Source organism: Malassezia vespertilionis, chromosome 2, assembly GCF_029542925.1.
Source record: "Malassezia vespertilionis chromosome 2, complete sequence".
In the NCBI taxonomy this organism is placed as follows: domain Eukaryota; kingdom Fungi; phylum Basidiomycota; class Malasseziomycetes; order Malasseziales; family Malasseziaceae; genus Malassezia; species Malassezia vespertilionis.
In genome coordinates this window covers 1,262,473-1,279,854 of record NC_079248.1, presented here as the reverse complement: position 1 = coordinate 1,279,854, position 17,382 = coordinate 1,262,473, and the positions used below count along the sequence as shown (strand labels likewise).

The 17,382-nt window shown below is 52.1% G+C and overlaps 5 protein-coding genes across 5 annotated transcripts; 4 read left to right on the top strand and 1 right to left on the bottom strand.

Moving 5' to 3' along the window:
* Positions 1-58: 58 nt before the first annotated feature.
* On the top strand, positions 59-616 carry MVES1_001459 (uncharacterized protein; the record flags this gene model as incomplete). The annotated part of the gene is made up of 3 exons (XM_056206304.1): positions 59-202; positions 232-302; positions 331-616. 3 exons carry the CDS (start codon positions 59-61, stop codon positions 614-616), a joined length of 501 nt encoding a protein of 166 aa, XP_056062279.1.
* A 294-nt stretch (positions 617-910) lies between these two features.
* MVES1_001458 (uncharacterized protein) lies at positions 911-3,805 on the top strand (the record flags this gene model as incomplete). Its single annotated transcript, XM_056206303.1, has 1 exon — positions 911-3,805. The coding sequence occupies one exon, from the start codon at positions 911-913 to the stop codon at positions 3,803-3,805; it is 2,895 nt and encodes a 964-aa protein (XP_056062278.1).
* A 1,409-nt stretch (positions 3,806-5,214) lies between these two features.
* On the top strand, positions 5,215-6,885 carry ERG9 (squalene synthase; the record flags this gene model as incomplete). The annotated part of the gene is made up of 1 exon (XM_056206302.1): positions 5,215-6,885. The coding sequence occupies one exon, from the start codon at positions 5,215-5,217 to the stop codon at positions 6,883-6,885; it is 1,671 nt and encodes a 556-aa protein (XP_056062277.1).
* Positions 6,886-6,910: 25 nt separating this feature from the next.
* On the bottom strand, positions 6,911-8,779 carry kri1 (Kinetochore protein Spc24; the record flags this gene model as incomplete). The annotated part of the gene is made up of 1 exon (XM_056206301.1): positions 6,911-8,779. One exon carries the CDS (start codon positions 8,777-8,779, stop codon positions 6,911-6,913), a length of 1,869 nt encoding a protein of 622 aa, XP_056062276.1.
* A 324-nt stretch (positions 8,780-9,103) lies between these two features.
* On the top strand, positions 9,104-16,805 carry UTP20 (U3 snoRNP protein; the record flags this gene model as incomplete). The annotated part of the gene is given in 2 exon segments (XM_056206300.1): positions 9,104-9,108; positions 9,125-16,805. 2 exon segments carry the CDS (start codon positions 9,104-9,106, stop codon positions 16,803-16,805), a joined length of 7,686 nt encoding a protein of 2,561 aa, XP_056062275.1.
* Positions 16,806-17,382: the final 577 nt, after the last annotated feature.

Genomic DNA, 17,382 nt, shown 5'->3' with positions numbered 1-17,382 from the left:
GTTCGTGCTGCACGTGATTAAAATCTTAGTCGTGCTGTGCTGGGGCTCTCTCGATACCATGGCAGCTAACCAGAGCGGTGCGGGTGCATCCACGAAAAGCAAATCCAAAGCGTACCTTTCCTCAGTTGCGATTCAGAGTGACGCTACCAAGTATCGCCAAAAGTACAAAGAGCTCAAGCGCAAAGTGCACGAAATTGAGCAGGTATGTGGTGGATTTGGCGCTGACGACAGGAAAATGACAAGCTTCATGTGATGTCTTTGCGGATCAAACGTAATATCAAAAGGCTTTTGCTGGAACGATCGTATGTGTACTTTGGCTGCTCACAATAGCATCCTCTATGATCGTATGGAATCTGAAATGCATACTATGCAGTCACATGTTGTCGACGCGTCCCCAAAAGAAGCTGATGAAACGACAACTGCGAAGCTGGAAGACTCAGCGGTACTTGATGATGCTGATGCGACCGCTGCGCCTACGACGACGATCCTCCAGGAAAAATTGGAGCAAACCGAAGATAGCACACCGTCGGACGCGGCGCATGGTTATGAGCAGCATCAGGGCGAGTTTAGTGAACAGGACGTGGATGTTTCCGCTCAGCTCGATGAAATCAGTTGAAAAATGTCGCATTTCTATTATGATGCCATTAATTGAGCATGTATAATGCAGTTAGTCATTCGCGAATCCCACATACCCTACCTTGGAACTTTATAAATCGTTATATTTTATCAATGTTACGTCTCTGTTTGGTGCTGTACAAAATTGCTGGCCTGCACGGTGCCGGCCGGCGCCGATGAGCTGCAAATGTGTCAGCGTGCTTGGCGCGACATATTCGGAAAGAGTCGAGATAATGTGGAGGCGCTACAATCGCGCTACTATTTAAAACTTGGAGGGTAACCCGCCACTATATCCATGTCTGGCTTCGGACAGGGTGGGATATACCAGCCTGATGCACAGCAGCAACTGCTCCAGTTGCTACAGCAACAGCAACAGCAACAGCAACAGCCACCCCAGACGATGGCGTTTGCCAAACCACAAACAGATTTTATGAACAACTTTACGCAGCAACAATCCCCAACGTTGCTGGCACAATCAAATGCCCCTATGCAACAGGGAATTCAGAACCAATTTGTTCAAGCAAATGTGATGCAGCAGCCGAACCTGCTGACACCACCGATGAATACAATGTCAATCAGCAACCCTGGCGTTGCCAAGCCCCAATCACAAGATGCGAATGCGGTGCTGGCTACGATGCTGAACAAAGCCAAGTCCGGTATGCTAAGTCAAAATCAGCTTGCACAGCTGCGTGCGATTGTTGAACAGCAAACCTCGCAGCAGGCACAGCCTTCACAACAGGCCCAAGCGCAAGCACAGACCAACGCACCCACTGCACAATACAATGCTCTGCTGCAATCGCTTCAAAACGCCCAATCCCTAGCACAACAGCCTTTAATGATGCAGTCGCAAGCTGGGTTGCAACAGAATATGATGAATCTTGGCAACCCAGATGCGATCAAGCAGCAACCCAATATGGTGCAGGGGGTGCAATTCGTGCACACCATCCAGCAACGGATCCGAGATGTGGAGCAAAAGCTGACCACGCCGATGTCCGAGAATGAGCGGCAGTCACTACAACGTGCGCATCAGGAGCTTGCTCGGATCCAGAATGCACTCGTTCAGAAACTATCGCAAGCTGCGGGCCTGCATCCATCTGGCAATGTAGTGCAGCCTCCTGCACCAACTGCGAACAGCTTGGGGAACATGAGCTTTACAAATACACAACAGAATCCATCCATGGGTCTCCAGTCTGGTATAAGCGCCATGCATAGCAGTCCCACGCTCGGTGCTTCGTCCGTTCAACCTATGGCAATGCCGCCAGCACAACAGAATGTGCCTGTTCCTCAGGCCACTATTAGTCCCGAACAATTCAAACGAGTCTTGAATGATTTGATGCGACGACATGAAAAACCATTTCTTGGCAATCCTATCCTGGATGGACGCGCAGTTGACCTGTACAGGCTGTTCATCACAGTGCAAGCGTTGGGAGGCAGTAAGAGTGTGACGCAAAAGGGAGCCTGGCCGTCCATCGCTGTGTCGCTTGGCCTCGTTACCCCCCAGTCACCACAGCTGCAAGTATCTGCTCAAAAGGTTGCCCATATTTACAGGAGCTCTTTGGAACTTGTGGAAGAGGTATGGAGCAGAGCAATGTTACACCAAATGTCGTTGAGTATGAATCGGGGCACGGTGGGTAATGACTCGCAAAACTTGAGCAAGCAATTTGCGATGCCGCAGAACCAGCAGTCATTTGTGCCTGCACAACAGGTGCGCAATTCGCAGAGGCATAGTCAACACATTCCGCCCGAGCAGCTATCCCTATTAATGCAACAGGAGCAGAGGAAGCAACAGCTTGCCAAGAATGGCCATGGTGCCCAAATGCCGAACCAGGCTGATAAGCAGCCGTGGCAAATGATGCAGACGTTGCCAGAGTGTGGGTCCACGCCTACAAATCCAGCGGTTAAGGCCAGCCACAATCCAAAACTGATGCAAGGCATGAACAATCCGCGCATCAAAGTTACGCCCCAGATGTTGGAGAATGCAGAGCAAATGCTTCGAAAAGTGGATGCAAGTCTAGCAGCATTGCGACCAAGATTACCTGTGATCCAAAACATGTCCGAGCAGGAGCGGGACGAAGTGCTCGAACAGTCCCGCAAACTGGGCTCGCTCAAGGCCACAGTGACTGCACTGCTCCCCGCATTCTTGGCTATGACAGGCAATATTGAGCCAGTCAAGCGCGTCAAGATCATGACGTACATGATTGACGACCAGCTAGCGCTCCTACCGAAGAAGCAGGTTATTCTACGACTTCCGGACTTGGAGAAGCTTAAAGTCCAGTTGACACGATGCATTGGGTTTGTTCGCGTAAATGATGACAAACTTGCTCAGCAGATTGTGGTCAAAGCATTGCAAAGCATAGCACAGACCCAGCGGAATATGATGCGCAAAGCGGCAGAAGACCAAGAGGCCCGAGGCCCGGCCCCGGCGGATGTGCCATTAAATAAGCGAAGCAAGTCTAGCAATGACGACACTTTTGTGAATACAAGCGACGATAGGAAAGGTCGGACTATGAAGACGAGGAGTTCCAGGAGCAAGCCTGCGGCAACGAGTCCTCCCGTTGCTTCAACGGCTAGCACTAAAAAGGCGCCTGACACTGCAACTGATACTGTTGGCTCATCGACCGACTCAGATGTGCACGCAAACTTTATTGCACACGCTAAAAAGGCAGTGGAAAACGAACAGAGTCAATATATGGAACTGGCCAAGTATTCCCCGATGGACTTTGTCAAGAAATCATGGGAAGAGTTGGCTGCACTAAGTGCACAATCTCTTCCATCCCATATTGAAGGAAGCGATGGTCAAGGCAACACAAATTACGACGAGAATTTCCAGGCGTTGGCTTTGGATCACACGGATGCGCTGCTCTATGCGATGATGCAGACTCCCTATACACTTTCAAGTGATTACCAAGATATCTTGACATTAGGCCTGGAGTCTGAAGATATGTTGGGAGGAGATTTGAAAAATGCTGCAATCAGTGATGCCAAACAAACGCAAGAGACTGCTCTAGAACAGCACACGGATGTTACAATTTTTAATTTTGCCGTCCCAGATGCCGCTGCCACAACACTTACCAACGGTGTAGGCGCAAACGATACTGAAAAAGATTCAAACGCCAGCTGGTGGCTAAATTCCGATGTCCTCACCGTTAAATTAAAAAATCAACTTAAAACAAAATTTAAATATTTATAAACATAATAGTAAATTGAAATTAACGCTTTCTACCTTTATTAAATTTATAATATATATTTAGTAATATAAATACATAAAATCAAACATAAAATTAATTTAATATTTATAAAAATAAACAAAAAACAGTAAAACATGCCAATTATAATTTTTAAACAAATATTTAAATTTAAAAAATAACATTATAATTTTATAAATACAAAAAGCTATAAACATTTATTTAGTATTTTAAAATTTATTATTAGTTGTTACGTAAATTATTAAACTTACAATAAATTTTACATTATATCTTTAAATACGTTACTTAAATATATATTAAAAATTTAATATATTAAATCTGAATTTAATGGCTAAACTGTTTGTCATATACAAATACATTATCTGCTTATATTGGCTATTAATTTGTTGTTTATTTAATAATATAAATTAACAAATTTGCGATATATGTTTGGATTAGAGCACTCACTGGGTGTGTGCACGGTTTTCTGAGATCACCGGTTTGGCGCTTGTCATGTTCGACTGGCTGCGCCGGCACGATCGCGTAAGGACATTAGTGCCTCAACTGGTTTTACTTTCTTTGGTCACATCCCTTGCCTTAAACACAACGATTCTTATACGGGAGCGCCGTGCAAAGCAGCGCACCTTTCGCATACAACATGAGCTGCTAAGCAACCTTCGCAAGCGCCTGGAAGTAGACCGTGCTGGAACACTGGCTCGCACCCCAGAGATTGTGGGAAAGCTTGTAAAAGTTGGCCTTGACCCTGAGAAGATCGGATTTCATGGTGCTGATGTAGAAAAAGCGAAGGCGACGGTGAAACCATTCCACCGCACCTTGTCTTGGTTTGAAGTGTTTTTCTTAGGCAAGCGATCTAATAAGCTTTCTAAGGAGGCGCTCGAAGACGAGGCCGATAAGCAATGGGAAAAGGGTAAGTACTACCGCAAGATTGCGTGCTAACAGTTTTGCAGAGATGGCTGCACTTATCCAGCAATTGGAAGACAAAGACGGTGTAGACTACTAGTGCTAATGTATAATTACATAGTGTCAAATAGACTTGCAACAGCAATTCTTAGGCATTTACATCAAAGCTCTTGCGAAGACTCAGCAATTGGCTCATGATGACGCCCCCCGAGTTGGAGATGTCCTGGGTATCATTGCTTGCTTGCGCCGCATCGGCACCGAAGCGCTGTTTATATCCGTTCAAAAAAGTGTCGATTTCATCACGCGCCTCCTTGATTGATACAGATTTTGGCTTGCTCACATTTGCCAAGCGAAGCAGCGGCTGCAGTAATGGGTCCATCCTACAATACACGTTCGTATCGTGCGCATAAAAATTGCTGGGCCTTACGTGCACGTGACTACAGCGTGCTCAGCGACACGAGGTCGCGCCATTTTTTTGGACGCGTTGTTCATCATGGGAGTCGGCACCTGGGTGAAGACTGCAATCTTTTATCCAGACGAGTTCCGCGCAATCTTTGCCTATACTATATGGCGCGATCCAGTGCATGATTTCAAGCGCAATCCTGCCGAGAGTGGCTATGACCGCGAACGTATGCGTCAGTGCTGGCAGTTTCTGGATATGACGAGCCGTAGTTTTGCTGCTGTCATCAAGGAGCTGAAAGGCGAGCTTTGTCGAGTCATTTGTATTTTTTATTTAGTGCTGCGTGCACTTGACACTGTGGAAGATGACATGACTCTTCCACCCAAGAAAAAGATTCCCCTCCTCATCGATTTCCACAAAAAGTTGTACGAGCCTGGATGGACTTTTTCTGAAAGCGGCCCGAACGAAAAGGATCGCCAGCTCTTGGTCCAGTTTGACAAGGTAATTGATGAATATCAACTGCTCAGCGAAGGTTGTAAAGCTGTGATTTCCGACATTTGTGCTCGCATGGGCGCAGGTATGGCATCTTACATTGAATTGGGCGACTCACCGGTTGGTTTGACCATGCAATCGTGGACCGATTACGATTTATACTGCCATTTTGTTGCTGGACTTGTTGGCGAAGGTTTGTCAGGTCTCTTTGCGCAAACGGGCATCGAGTCGCCGATGGTCGCAGCGCAGCTGTCGCTGTCGAACCACATGGGTCTGTTCTTGCAAAAGACCAACATCATCCGTGACTATGCGGAGGATGTGAATGAGAGCCGGTCATTTTGGCCGAAGGAATGCTGGGGCGCGAATGGTATTTTCAAGCACGAAAATGAAGTTCAACTCGGTGTTGTTGAAACTAAAAAAGGCTCCGGAAAATACAAATGGGCGGACACGCCGGAAGGCAAAGAAGCGCGCGTTATTATGTCGACCATTCTACTTGACGCGCTTTCGCATGCTGTGCATGTATTGGAATACATGCTTCTTTTGCATGACCAGAGTGTCTTCAATTTTTGTGCAACGCCCCAGGTCATGGCGATTGCTACGTTAGAGCTCATGCTGGACAACCCCGATGTGCTGAAAAAGAATGTGAAGATCCGCAAATCGCTCGCCGTGAGCCTCATTCTCCGAGCCGTGAATCCGAGGGACGTTGCCTATACCTTTGTGGAGTACGCCCGTTTTATGCACAAAAAGATTCGTGCCGACGACCCCAACTATGTGCGCTGGTGCGTCGAGCTGGGTCGTATCGAGGCATGGGCTGAGGGAAAGTTCCCATCTTATGTCAGGACATCCAAGAAGCAGGACATTTTCGATGTGCGTGTCGCCATGTACGAGAAATGGGCTGCGTCCAGAGCAGAAAAGGTGGAACATTACCAAGTGGAGAACAGTTTGCGCCGCAAGCTTGAAATTGCGAACCCAGCAGCAACCAGGTCTGAGACCAAGATGATCATGCTTATCACATTTGGAGTTACCATCTTCATGATGTTCTTCCTTGTGATCTTCGGTGTACTCTCCTGGTTTGTCTTTTGGTACACATTCGCAGAAGGCACCGACCCATTGACGCTCTTTGTCCGTGCACTTTGGAAAGTCGCCTCTGAAACGCTCAAGACCCACCGGTTCAACACCGGCTTTTGGGATCAATGGGGAACGCTCAAGTATGTATTCAACGAGGCCGGTGATATTGTGTCGTACCAAATGCAGAACCGTGTGTCGAGTTAATTTTTTATAGCTACTGTGAATGCTACTAGTCTTCGGATTCACCAACGGCTGTGTGTTGTGCCTTTATCTTCTGACGCTCTTTTTTCCCAATACGTTTTGGCTTGGGCCTCGCTTCTCCCGTGCGCGTCTCAAGGTCTTCACGGAAACGTTTCAGGCGACTTTTGAGATTACTCGGGTGCGAAGAGCCACGACGGAAAGGCTGCAGCCGTTTCATACCGATCAGATTGTTCAATTCCTTGTCGTCCGCAAGAAGGATCTCTACGGGTGAGAGGCCGAACGTGTCCTTGGGAACATTCGCATACTTAAATCGAGTCGGTACGTCGCCAATAATATCTTCGTATCCCAACCCATAGTACTCATCCATGAGTTCCTTTGCACGACGGTTGCGTTCTTTCTCGTCCGTAGTGGCGTCAGTCTTGTCGGCGTCCATGTCTTCGATATCCACAGCCTGGTCATCATGTGCCTCTGTCTTGCTACGCGCCTTCTTTTCTTGCTTCTTCAGCCGCTTACGGTCCTGTTTTGAGAGTTTCCCCTCCGCTTGACCGTCGATAAAGTCGGCGTCCATGCCATCGTCTTCATTCTCCTGTGCCCTCTTTTTCCTCTTCTTTTCATTCTTGCTCTTCTTCTCCGGCTCCGTCTCCGCAACGATTTCTTCAATATCGTCAAACATGGGCTTCTCCGTCTCGCCGGTGCCATAGTAATCATCGCCGAATTGTGCTTGCATCAGCCGGTCGTGCTCGTCCGGATCAAAGTCCTTTTCAAAGTCAATATTTTCAAAAGCGTTGGCATCCATCTGATTATCGCCCAATATATCGCGCAATTGTTTTAGTTTGTCGGCAATCGACTGGCGCTTGAGTGTCTTCAGCTGGTCGAGCTCCTTCATCCTGGCCTCCTTCTCTTCCTTCTTCCGCACTGCACGTTCTTGGCGCGCTACTTTGCGACGGTCATCAGTGCGTCGCATCGAGTCGGCCGACTGGCGTGGAAAACTCTGAACAGAAAAATTCTGCTGCATTAGGGATGGATCCTCGAAACGGAAATTGTACGCCTCTTCGAACGCGTCTGCAGCAGAATCGAACGATGCTTCTGAATCCAAGTCTGCAGCTTCCGCTTCCCAATCACGACGGTTCGCATTTCCTTTTGTGTCGGTATCAACCCAGCCTCGGTTTAGAACATAGTTTAGCAAAAAGTCTTGGTTTTCGGCAGAAATGCCCATGTCTCCCGTTCCTGAGATTGTATCGCCCAGCGCTTTGCGAATATCATCCTCGCCGCTCTCGCCCAACGCGTTCATTAGCGTTTGTTTGTATGCATCTTTTTCGTCATCGGCATCCGCATTGCGGACTTGGAACAAGTCCGTGTTCGCCTCATCTTCTGCCGCAGACAAAAACTCTTTGCGGATCGCTTCTTGCTCATCGTCATGGGTCGGCCCCTTTGAGAGTGCCTGGGGTGCCTCTTTTATAGTAGCTTCTGCAAATGCACGCGCAGGATCGTCTTCCGTCTCCATCGCCTCTTGCATACGACTGCGTTGGTAGTCTTGCAGCGTCACGCGTTTTGACTTGCTCTTTCGCTCCGGTTCGGGAAGCTTGCGATGCTTCATCTTCTGCATCTCTTCGTCGTATATTTGTTCCGAAGATTTGTATACATTAGGGTCCTTAGACCGAATGCGCTGTAGAGTCCGCAGGATGGCAGCATCAACATGCGGTGTCAATTGGTCGCCCTCCTCGTCTTCAGTGACATCCGATTCCGAGTCAGAATCTTCAAGCTCTGCATTCTCGCCATATTTTTGCTGCAACTGTTCTAAATTCATGCGGCGCTTGTTATGCTGATACCGCTGTGCGTACGATTCATTGATGGAGAACGTGTCTGGCACCTCTGTGTCTTCCCCCAGCAGATCCATGGCAAGGCAAAAAAAAATCCGTGCGCGCTCCACTTTTTCCTTCGGCCGAAGCAGAAAAAAAGTCGTCCTCCACACTACATTCTTTTTGCAACGCCGCACGATGAGCGATGGCGCAGCGTCGTTTCGCTACGTCTCGTTCAACGATCGTCTGCAGCATGTTTCAATCGATTTGTCAAAAGAGTCAAGAACGAGCTGGGGTGCTTCCAGGCTGCAAGTCGCAGGATTGGAGCCCCCAGCGAGCGTATTTGCGTCCGCAACGCAGGTGTCCACTGCCGCTGACACCTCCGATCTAAGCAGTACTGCGTTCGGAGTTGCACTGCGTGAATGGAGTGAGCTAAATTTGAGCCTACCTTTCCAGGAATTTTACGCGCGTGTTATGCCAATGTCGCAATCGCTTGTTCTTTTGCTGCATCATCGCGAGGAAATCGCGGATGCATTGGATACCTTTTTAACGCTAGAAGAACGGAAAAATTGGAATGCATGGGACGCGGTGCTTGATCTGATACCACGGTTTGCATTTGATCTTGGTTCCGAGATCTTGCCGGTATATGGCAAGCTGCTCCTTGCCATGCTCCGTGCAGCATCGTTGATTGATAAAGCATTGACGAAGGACGAGGGCGTAGCGGCGCGGCTTACCGAACGTGCATACAACAGCATTGCATGGGTATTTCGTACAATTGCATCCTTGATCAAGAAAGACACAGCGCTGCTCGTGGAGAGTTGGCGTGTGATGCGTACATTCTTAGGGTTTGTCGAGACGGATGGCGAGGATGAAGACGAGGATGATGAAGACGAGGATGAAAAGTTGGAAGATGCTCGCCCAAAGTGTACCAGCCGCTCCAAGACACAGACACGGCGCTTTGCATCCGAGGCGCTAGCACACCTCATCCGCAAAGCACCGCGTGCACAGATTGAGGTGCTTGCCACGCAAATGTACAGCGATACGAGCTCCATTGATGTGTCGTATGCCGTGGCATCTACCATTGCCAACAGTTGTGAGTCTGGTGGCGGCACATTGCATTCGCGCATGCCCGAGCTACTGGACTCGTTCCTCCTGTGCCATGCCGATGCTGCAGTATGCCGCAATGTCGGAACCCTTGTCTTTACCGCGATTGTGCACCATACCAAGGCAGAGAACATGCACACGCCAACCCAACTGCTGATCCGCTGGGCGAGTGAAGCTGCAGGCGCGCGTTTAGAAACTATCCTCTTGTGGCTCACTGCCTGCGTCGGCACACGCAAAGGTGCGCGTGTTCCCGCCGAAGTAAAAGGTCCACTCTTTGGCTACCTCCGCACACTTGATACCCAATTGGAATGGGACATTGCGCACGCGGCACTACTGCAAACTTACTGCACCCTGTTGGCCATTGCCCTCCCGATTGGGCGTGTGCAGGACATGACCGGCGCTGGCGTCGACCTGCTTGGCGCCTTGGCGGCACGCACTCAATCGGCGGATTTCACGCTTGCCTGGACAGCGTTTGAAGGCGTCACACGTGCGCTTTTGTCGTGGCCGAGTTTCCGGGCATTCCATCTTCCCGTCGTGCTGGATATATGTGCCACAATCCTGGAGAAAGGATCGCTTTCCCAACAAGACGTTGCATTGGCTCTGCTAGCCGATTTGGAAGATGCCGGCCAATTAGCACACCTTATGGATGCACCGCCGACCAGCACCGTGTTGCGATGGACGAAGCGCACGCGCAAAATTGTCGAGAAGCGACTTGGTGCGTATGCCGCATCGTTGCAGGCGCATTCCGCAATGTCGGATCTTGCTGCAGTTCGGCTCGCGCCTCGGTTTCCTGCTGCGGCATCCGCTACGATTGCGTCGATGGCGGACGGAATTGTAGCTCTCCTTGGTGCGAGTGAGCCAGAGGACATTGCGATCCTCGGCTTGCTCCTCCGCACCATTGTGCGCACAGCAAGAAGTGCGTCTAAAGTTGTGCCTGCAATGGCTGCTCTCCTGGATGGCCCTGCTACCCAACTTTTGTCGTTTTCCAAGCGACACGCCGTGATTGTGCCGCTTGCGCAGCTAATTACTTGGGCTGCTGAGCATAACGTACCGCTTCCAAAACACGCAGACGCACTGGCCGAGTGCGCTCCTTTGCTATACAGTGCTGACCGTGATGCTGTTAGAGCCGCATTGACCATCCTTGCCGCGACCGTGAAAACAGAGTGCAATGTGTACAAACTTTTGCTCGACACGGAAGAGACTCCTCTGGATATCCCGAATCTCACCGCGCGGAACGTGAAGCTGCAGTATGCACGGCGTGAGGCCTCCAAGACACTGCCTCATGACGATCCACAGATTGCATCTTTGATTGCGTACGCAATCGGGACCTTGAAACTGAATTTTCGACCCGTATGGGCTGAATCGCGCAGCGCGTTGGTTTTGTTAGCAAGTCAGGCCGCCGATACCGTCTGGGACTGCACTTTCCAGCAGCTGTGTAATCCAGAAGAGCAGTGGGATATTTGGCCGTTTGACCACGACGAGCCCGACACGCCATTTCAGCCCGCCGACGACGCGAATTTGCAGGATCCGCAGCGCGAGAAGAAGGTTGCCAAGCTCCACGCGCTCTTGTCGTTTGCCAATCCACGTACGCCGACGACGCTCGCGATGCAGCAGCTCGGCACGCTGTATTCTCCACATATCCGCTTCGACACTGCTCATTATGTCGAGCAGCTTTTACTTTTGTACAAGCAGCATGCTGTCCTGGCCGAGCGGCACAATACCCCTTTTGTCGAGTACATCCTCGCACAATGGCCGCTGCTCACCGGATCGTCGCCTGCACGACTCCCTGCGCAAGTGCGCCTGAGCCGCTTGCAGCACACACTTGAAATTTTTGGCGCTTTTAAAAATCCGCGCGCGATGCATGCGGCCGGTGCAATGCGCGAAAACTTTATCGCGCTTTGTGCACACCCTGAGCTTGTGATACAGCGCAGCGCATTGGATGCACTGCTCGCGTGGAAGGATGCTTTTCTTGTCCACCACGAAGCGACACTGCATGCACTATTGGAGCCCGCCAAGTTCCGCGATGCGCTTGCACACATGGACCTTGGCGCGCATTCCGAGCAGATTTCCAGCGAGACTCGCCCCGCACTGATGGCTGTGTTGCTTCGTCTGTTGTATGGGCTCTTGGTGTCGCGTCGTGGTGTGCGTACGTCTGGCGCAGGACAACATGCGCGCCGTACGGCAATTTTAGCGGCGTTGTACGAAGCTGCGCCTTCCGAGTTGCGTGTCTTGACAGACTTGATGCTTGCGCCATTCCACGACCCCGGCGCAGAGGTAAACGGCGAGTTTGTGCCAAATTTGGATCTCAGCGCCGCGCTGCGGCAGCAAATTGGTCTGCTTACCATGCTCGGCGATGTACTCAAGCAGCTCGGACGTGCTCTTGAGGATGAAATGCCAAGAATCCTTGCCGTAACCGTCCAAGTAGCCAGCCACGTGTGGCACCCAGAAACGGTGGTGCCAGACGAGGAGCATCAAGTGAAATCCGCTCGGCGCCTAAGTCTCCGGCGTCTCACCGACACTGTGCGCTACGCAACAGTGCCAGACTGGCCAAAGTATACCACTGCGATTCTCGATTTTGTTCTTCCACGTGCCGAGACATTGTCTGTCGACGGTGTCCAGTCCAGCTCTGCACTTCTCGAACTGATTCGAGCGTGGAGCAGCCACACGGAAACGTTGTGCTTCTTCCGTAACCGCGCACTGCTTCCCGCTGTATATGCATGCCTCGCAAGTCCGCATATCAAGCCGGCAGTTGTATATGTGATATTGGACATTGCCGAGCACATACTCGCTGCCGTCACCGATGCAATCAGTGATACTGTCCAGAGTGAGATTGTCGCGCCCAGTGTCCCTTCGCTTCTGTCCAATCTTTTTCCGTTGGTTGAGCACACGGTGCGCCATTCCTTTTCGCATTCGCTCACGCCGCATGTGCGCGACGAACTGCTCCGTCGCCAAGTCGCGCTCCTCGCGGAGTTGGCTGCGTATATGGACAAGGCATCGGACGCGCGCGCTGTCTTGGAATTGCTCGTGCCCCTCATCCGGTCAGGCGGCCGCAGTGTTCCGGAACGGACGAAAACGGCTCTGCTGCACACGTTTGAAATGCTCATGCCTTTGGCTGACTTGGACGCGAACGCATTTGCTGATATGTATGCCTTGTTTTGCCGCCTCGGTGCCGAGCTTGGTGCACGAACGGCAAGGCTGCTGTACACAAAAGCGTTCGCCCAGCTCGCCGCACTGCAGCCGCGTTTGGCACGCGTCGTGCAGTGGATCCAGGCGCTGAATGCGTATTCAACCAAGTACATTGACGAGCCAGACTTGGATGTGCGGCTCGGGGCCAGCGATGAGATTCTCAAGGTGGAAGTGCGTGCGGAGGAATGGCATGCACTCCTGTACAACATGCTCTTTTACATCACTGATGAGGAGCTCGCAATGCGCTCCAGTGCATCTGCGATATTGCAAAAGTTTATTTGCGAGGCGCAGGACGAGGCGTGCATTGAGATGGCGCTTCGTGTGCTGCTCCCGGGCTTGCGGCGCAGGCTGCGCAGCAAGTCAGAGCCTGTGCGCAAAGAAGTGTTTGCGCTGTTGGGTGCTGCCGTATCGCACCTATCTAAAGCGATTCCGAGTTTGGCAGAGATGCAAGGACTTTTGATGGGTGGCGATGAGGAAGCGAGTGTGTTTGCCAACATGTTCCATATTCAGTCTCACCGCCGGATCCGTGCATTGCATCGGTTGGCCGAGTACGCAGAGTCTAAAGCACTGCGCAGCAAAACGATCAGTGACCTCTTCATTCCGTTGGTTGCGTTCTGTTTGCAGCCAAAGGCGAGTGGTGGGTACGATATGAACATGGCCAACGAGGCGCTGGCTACAATACGGAGGATGGCGGCGCAAATGCAGTGGAGCCATTACCATCACTGGCTACGGCATTTTCTCAAGGAGCTGGGAACTCTGGCTGCAAAAGAAGAGACATCGCAGGCAGAGCGTCTGTATGTGCGTGCGGTCGTGAGTTTGTTGGAAGTATTCCACTTTGATATGGAGGAAGTTGCCGACGTGGAGGAAGATGCAGCTGGAGAGGATGGGGAAGAAGATGCAGCTGGAGATGCAGCGATCCAAGACACTGTTGTCCAAGACGCCAATGCCCCTAACAAAGAATCTCTGCGCGGCGCAATCGCAAGCATTGTCGTCGACCGCATTCTCCCGCAGCTCCATAAACATGTGGAAACGCGCGAAGAAAGCCGCATCCCTGCAAGGCTTCCACTTATGGTCGGCTCGGCGCGTCTCGCACGTCATCTGCCTCTAGAGAAGCGCAATGCACAATTGTTCAAGGTATTCAACCAACTCGGCGTTGCTCTTCGAAGCAAGCTGCAGTCGACTCGCGATGCCTCGCGCGAAATTGCACTGCAAATGCTGCGCGCAATTGGCGTACAATATTATGCTCCCATGGTCCACGAGCTGCGCCGACTCTTGACCCGCGGACCGCAGTATGCGGTCTGTGCCTATACTGTGCACAGTCTTCTTGTCGCTCTCGGCACGAACGAAAAAGGTCCGCCCGCCCTGACCACTTTGGACGACGGCGTGCGCGATAGTGTCGATGCTGCAGTCGAGGATGTGTTTGGCCAAACCAGCGAGACGCGCGAAGGCGCAGAGCTGAAAACCAAAGTGCGCGAGCTGCGCCAGAGCAAGAGTCTCGATACGTTTGAGCTCCTTGCGCGCCTCACGCACCCAACTCGTTTGATGGAGCTTTTAATTCCACTGCGTGATATCCTCGCCGATACATCCGTGCCAAAGGTGTTGCGCACGATCGAAGAATGCCTGCGCCGAATTGCGTCTGGCGTGCATGCAAATACGCAGCTGGATGCGGCTACACTGCTAACCTTGTGCCATTCGCTGATTGTCAAGGGCGTGAGTGTCCTTGGAAATGTTGCGCCGAAAGCCAAAGGACGCAAATCCGGCACACACATTGTCCAACCCACGCGCAAGCAAGCAGAATCGGCCGTGCAGGACCATTTGGCCCAAAATGCGTACATGTTTGTCGCATTTGGACTTGAGCTTCTCACGACCTCGCTGCGTCGCTCGCGCTTTGATGTGCACGACCAAGAGACTATGCGCAAACTCGTCCCACTCGTCCATGCCGCAGGAGAGACGCTCTATGCGCGAAATGCTGTTGTTGTCGAGCGCGGTCTGCGCGCCGCCGCTGCTCTTTCGCGTCTGCCACTCCCGAATTTGCGTGAGGCAATGCCCGTGATGGAGAAGCAGATGCTAGCGATTTTGCGGCAGGCTGGCGGACTGCATTCCAGCGTCGCACAAGCTGCCGTGCGCTCCTTGGCAACGATCCTGCGCGATTGCAAAGTGAGTACGCCAGAAGAGCGGCAGCTCGCTGCACTCTTGCAGCTCGTCACGCCAGAGCTCGAGGAGCCCAGCGCACAAGCAAGCGTGTTTGCTTTGTTGCGCGCTGTCGTCTCTAGAGCCTTTGTGGTCCCAGAAGTGTACGACGTGATGGACCGCGTTGCGGAGCTTTTGGTCACGAGTTACGATGCGCAAGTGCGCGAGGTATGCCGTGCGTTGTTCCTGCAGTTTCTGCTCGACTACCCCCAAGGCAAAGGCAGGCTGCGCAACCAAATGCAATTCCTCGCAAAGAATGTATCCTACGCGGTCGAGTCTGGCCGGCGCAGCGTGCTGGAGCTGCTGCAGGCGGTAGTATCCAAGTTCAGTGCACAAGTGCTGCAAGAGTATGCTGAGTTGTTGTTTGTCGCGCTGGTGATGGCGCTGGCGAATGAAACGTCGACGGGGAATAAGCAGCACATTGCCAATGTACTGCGCGCCCTGCTCCTTGCACTTGACGAAACCGCCGCGACGAAATTGCGGCGCTTGACCCGTGGATGGGCGCAAGCGCCGCCGACCACACCGACGGCGATGCAGCTGGGCACAGTCGCTCTGCGTGTCTATACCCTGTTTCTTGCGCGCGCCGATGGGTACGCGAAAACGAGTCAGGAAATTGTGCCCATCTTGGGCAAGATTATAGCGCTGGACGACGAGGAGGCGTGGCAGTACCAGTACCAAGCGCTGTTGACCTTGCAGGCATACATGCAAGAGGATGCAGCGCAGACGGCAGCATTGATGAGTGTGGATGCGTTTGCGCGTGTCGTTGCATTGCTTACACATCCCCACGCTTGGTGCAAGATTGCGGCGTGTCGTATGCTTGGCGCTGTATTTGCAGGCAGTGTGCCGATGACGCATGTTCTGCATGTTGACGCGGCGAAGCAATTGGTCCGCCAGCTACAAGGTGCAACACTCGACGATGCATTGACACTGCAAAATGTCCGGAACCTCGTGTTTATTGGCAAGGCGTTTGCGCTTAAATCGCCCATCGAGGACGTGGAAGAGCACGAGGCGGAAGAGCCCATGGCAATGGACGGTGCAGAAGACGACGCCGGGAGCGACGCCGGGAGCGACGCCGAGAGCGACGCCGAGAGCGACGCCGAGAGCGATACCGAGAGCGATACCGAGATGGACAAAGGCAATGCCTTGGATGAGAATCCACTCGCTTGGCTCTTTACAAAAATGTCGCACGCAGCACGACTTTCGCCGCGTGCAGGCAGCAGAAGCAGCGAGGCGCTGCGTGTCGGTGCTGTGCTCAAATGGTTCGCCGCGATGACGACGCAGCTTGAGCCTGCACAGCTCAGCGCACGACTTGTCCATATTCTGTCTCCGATCGTGCGGATCACTGACGATGAGTATGCACAAGAATCGCTGCGCACATTAGCGATGGAGGTCCAGGAGATGGTTCAGAGTCGCGTGAGCACACCCGCATTCACACGCGCCTATGCACATGTGCGCCAAGCGATCCAGGTGAAACGCCGCGAGCGCAGGCATGCACGTCTTATGGAAGGCATTGCCGACCCTGAGAAAGCAGCGCGGCGCCGCGCAGCTCGCAATGCAGCCAAGCACGAGAACCGCAAACGAAAGAATGCTGCATTCCGCGACGCACGTAACCAGAATAAAATGAAACGCACCCGCGCTGCATAAGGAGCGCTGTACTAATACTAGTTTAGCTCATATATCATCTGCACTACACTTTATCTCCTTTCCCATTCCCCGCTGCCGCCCTCGATGCGCCAAGCGCTGCTCCACGTTTTTGGCCATGCCGCCGGCCATGCCGTCGAATGCTTTGATCGCACGCCGCAACGCAGCAGTACGTGGCACAGATTCTGGCGCCGCCAGCGCTGCCTCTTTGCGCTCGACCTTGGCAAAGAAGTGGTCCGCGTCAGCGCTTTTTGCACCGCTCGCAAGCGGTGCAGTTTCCTGGACGCGTTCCTTGATCGATGGCCCTACATCCCACGCACGCTCTATTTCCGCCCATCTAGCGTACGCAATCGCATCCGCATTCTTTTTCTCGCTCCCAAATGGAATCCGAAATACGCCGCGGCGCTGGTGCGCGGCATGCAGCACTTTTGAGACACTTGACTCGTCTTGAAACGACACAGTGCCATAAGCAAGGAGCCTTCCTTGCCCCTCGGCTTTTGGAAAGCTACAATGCACAATCGGCCCCCATTGCCGTGCAAAATATGCCAGCAGCGCTACTACATGCTGCGGCCCAAGGCGC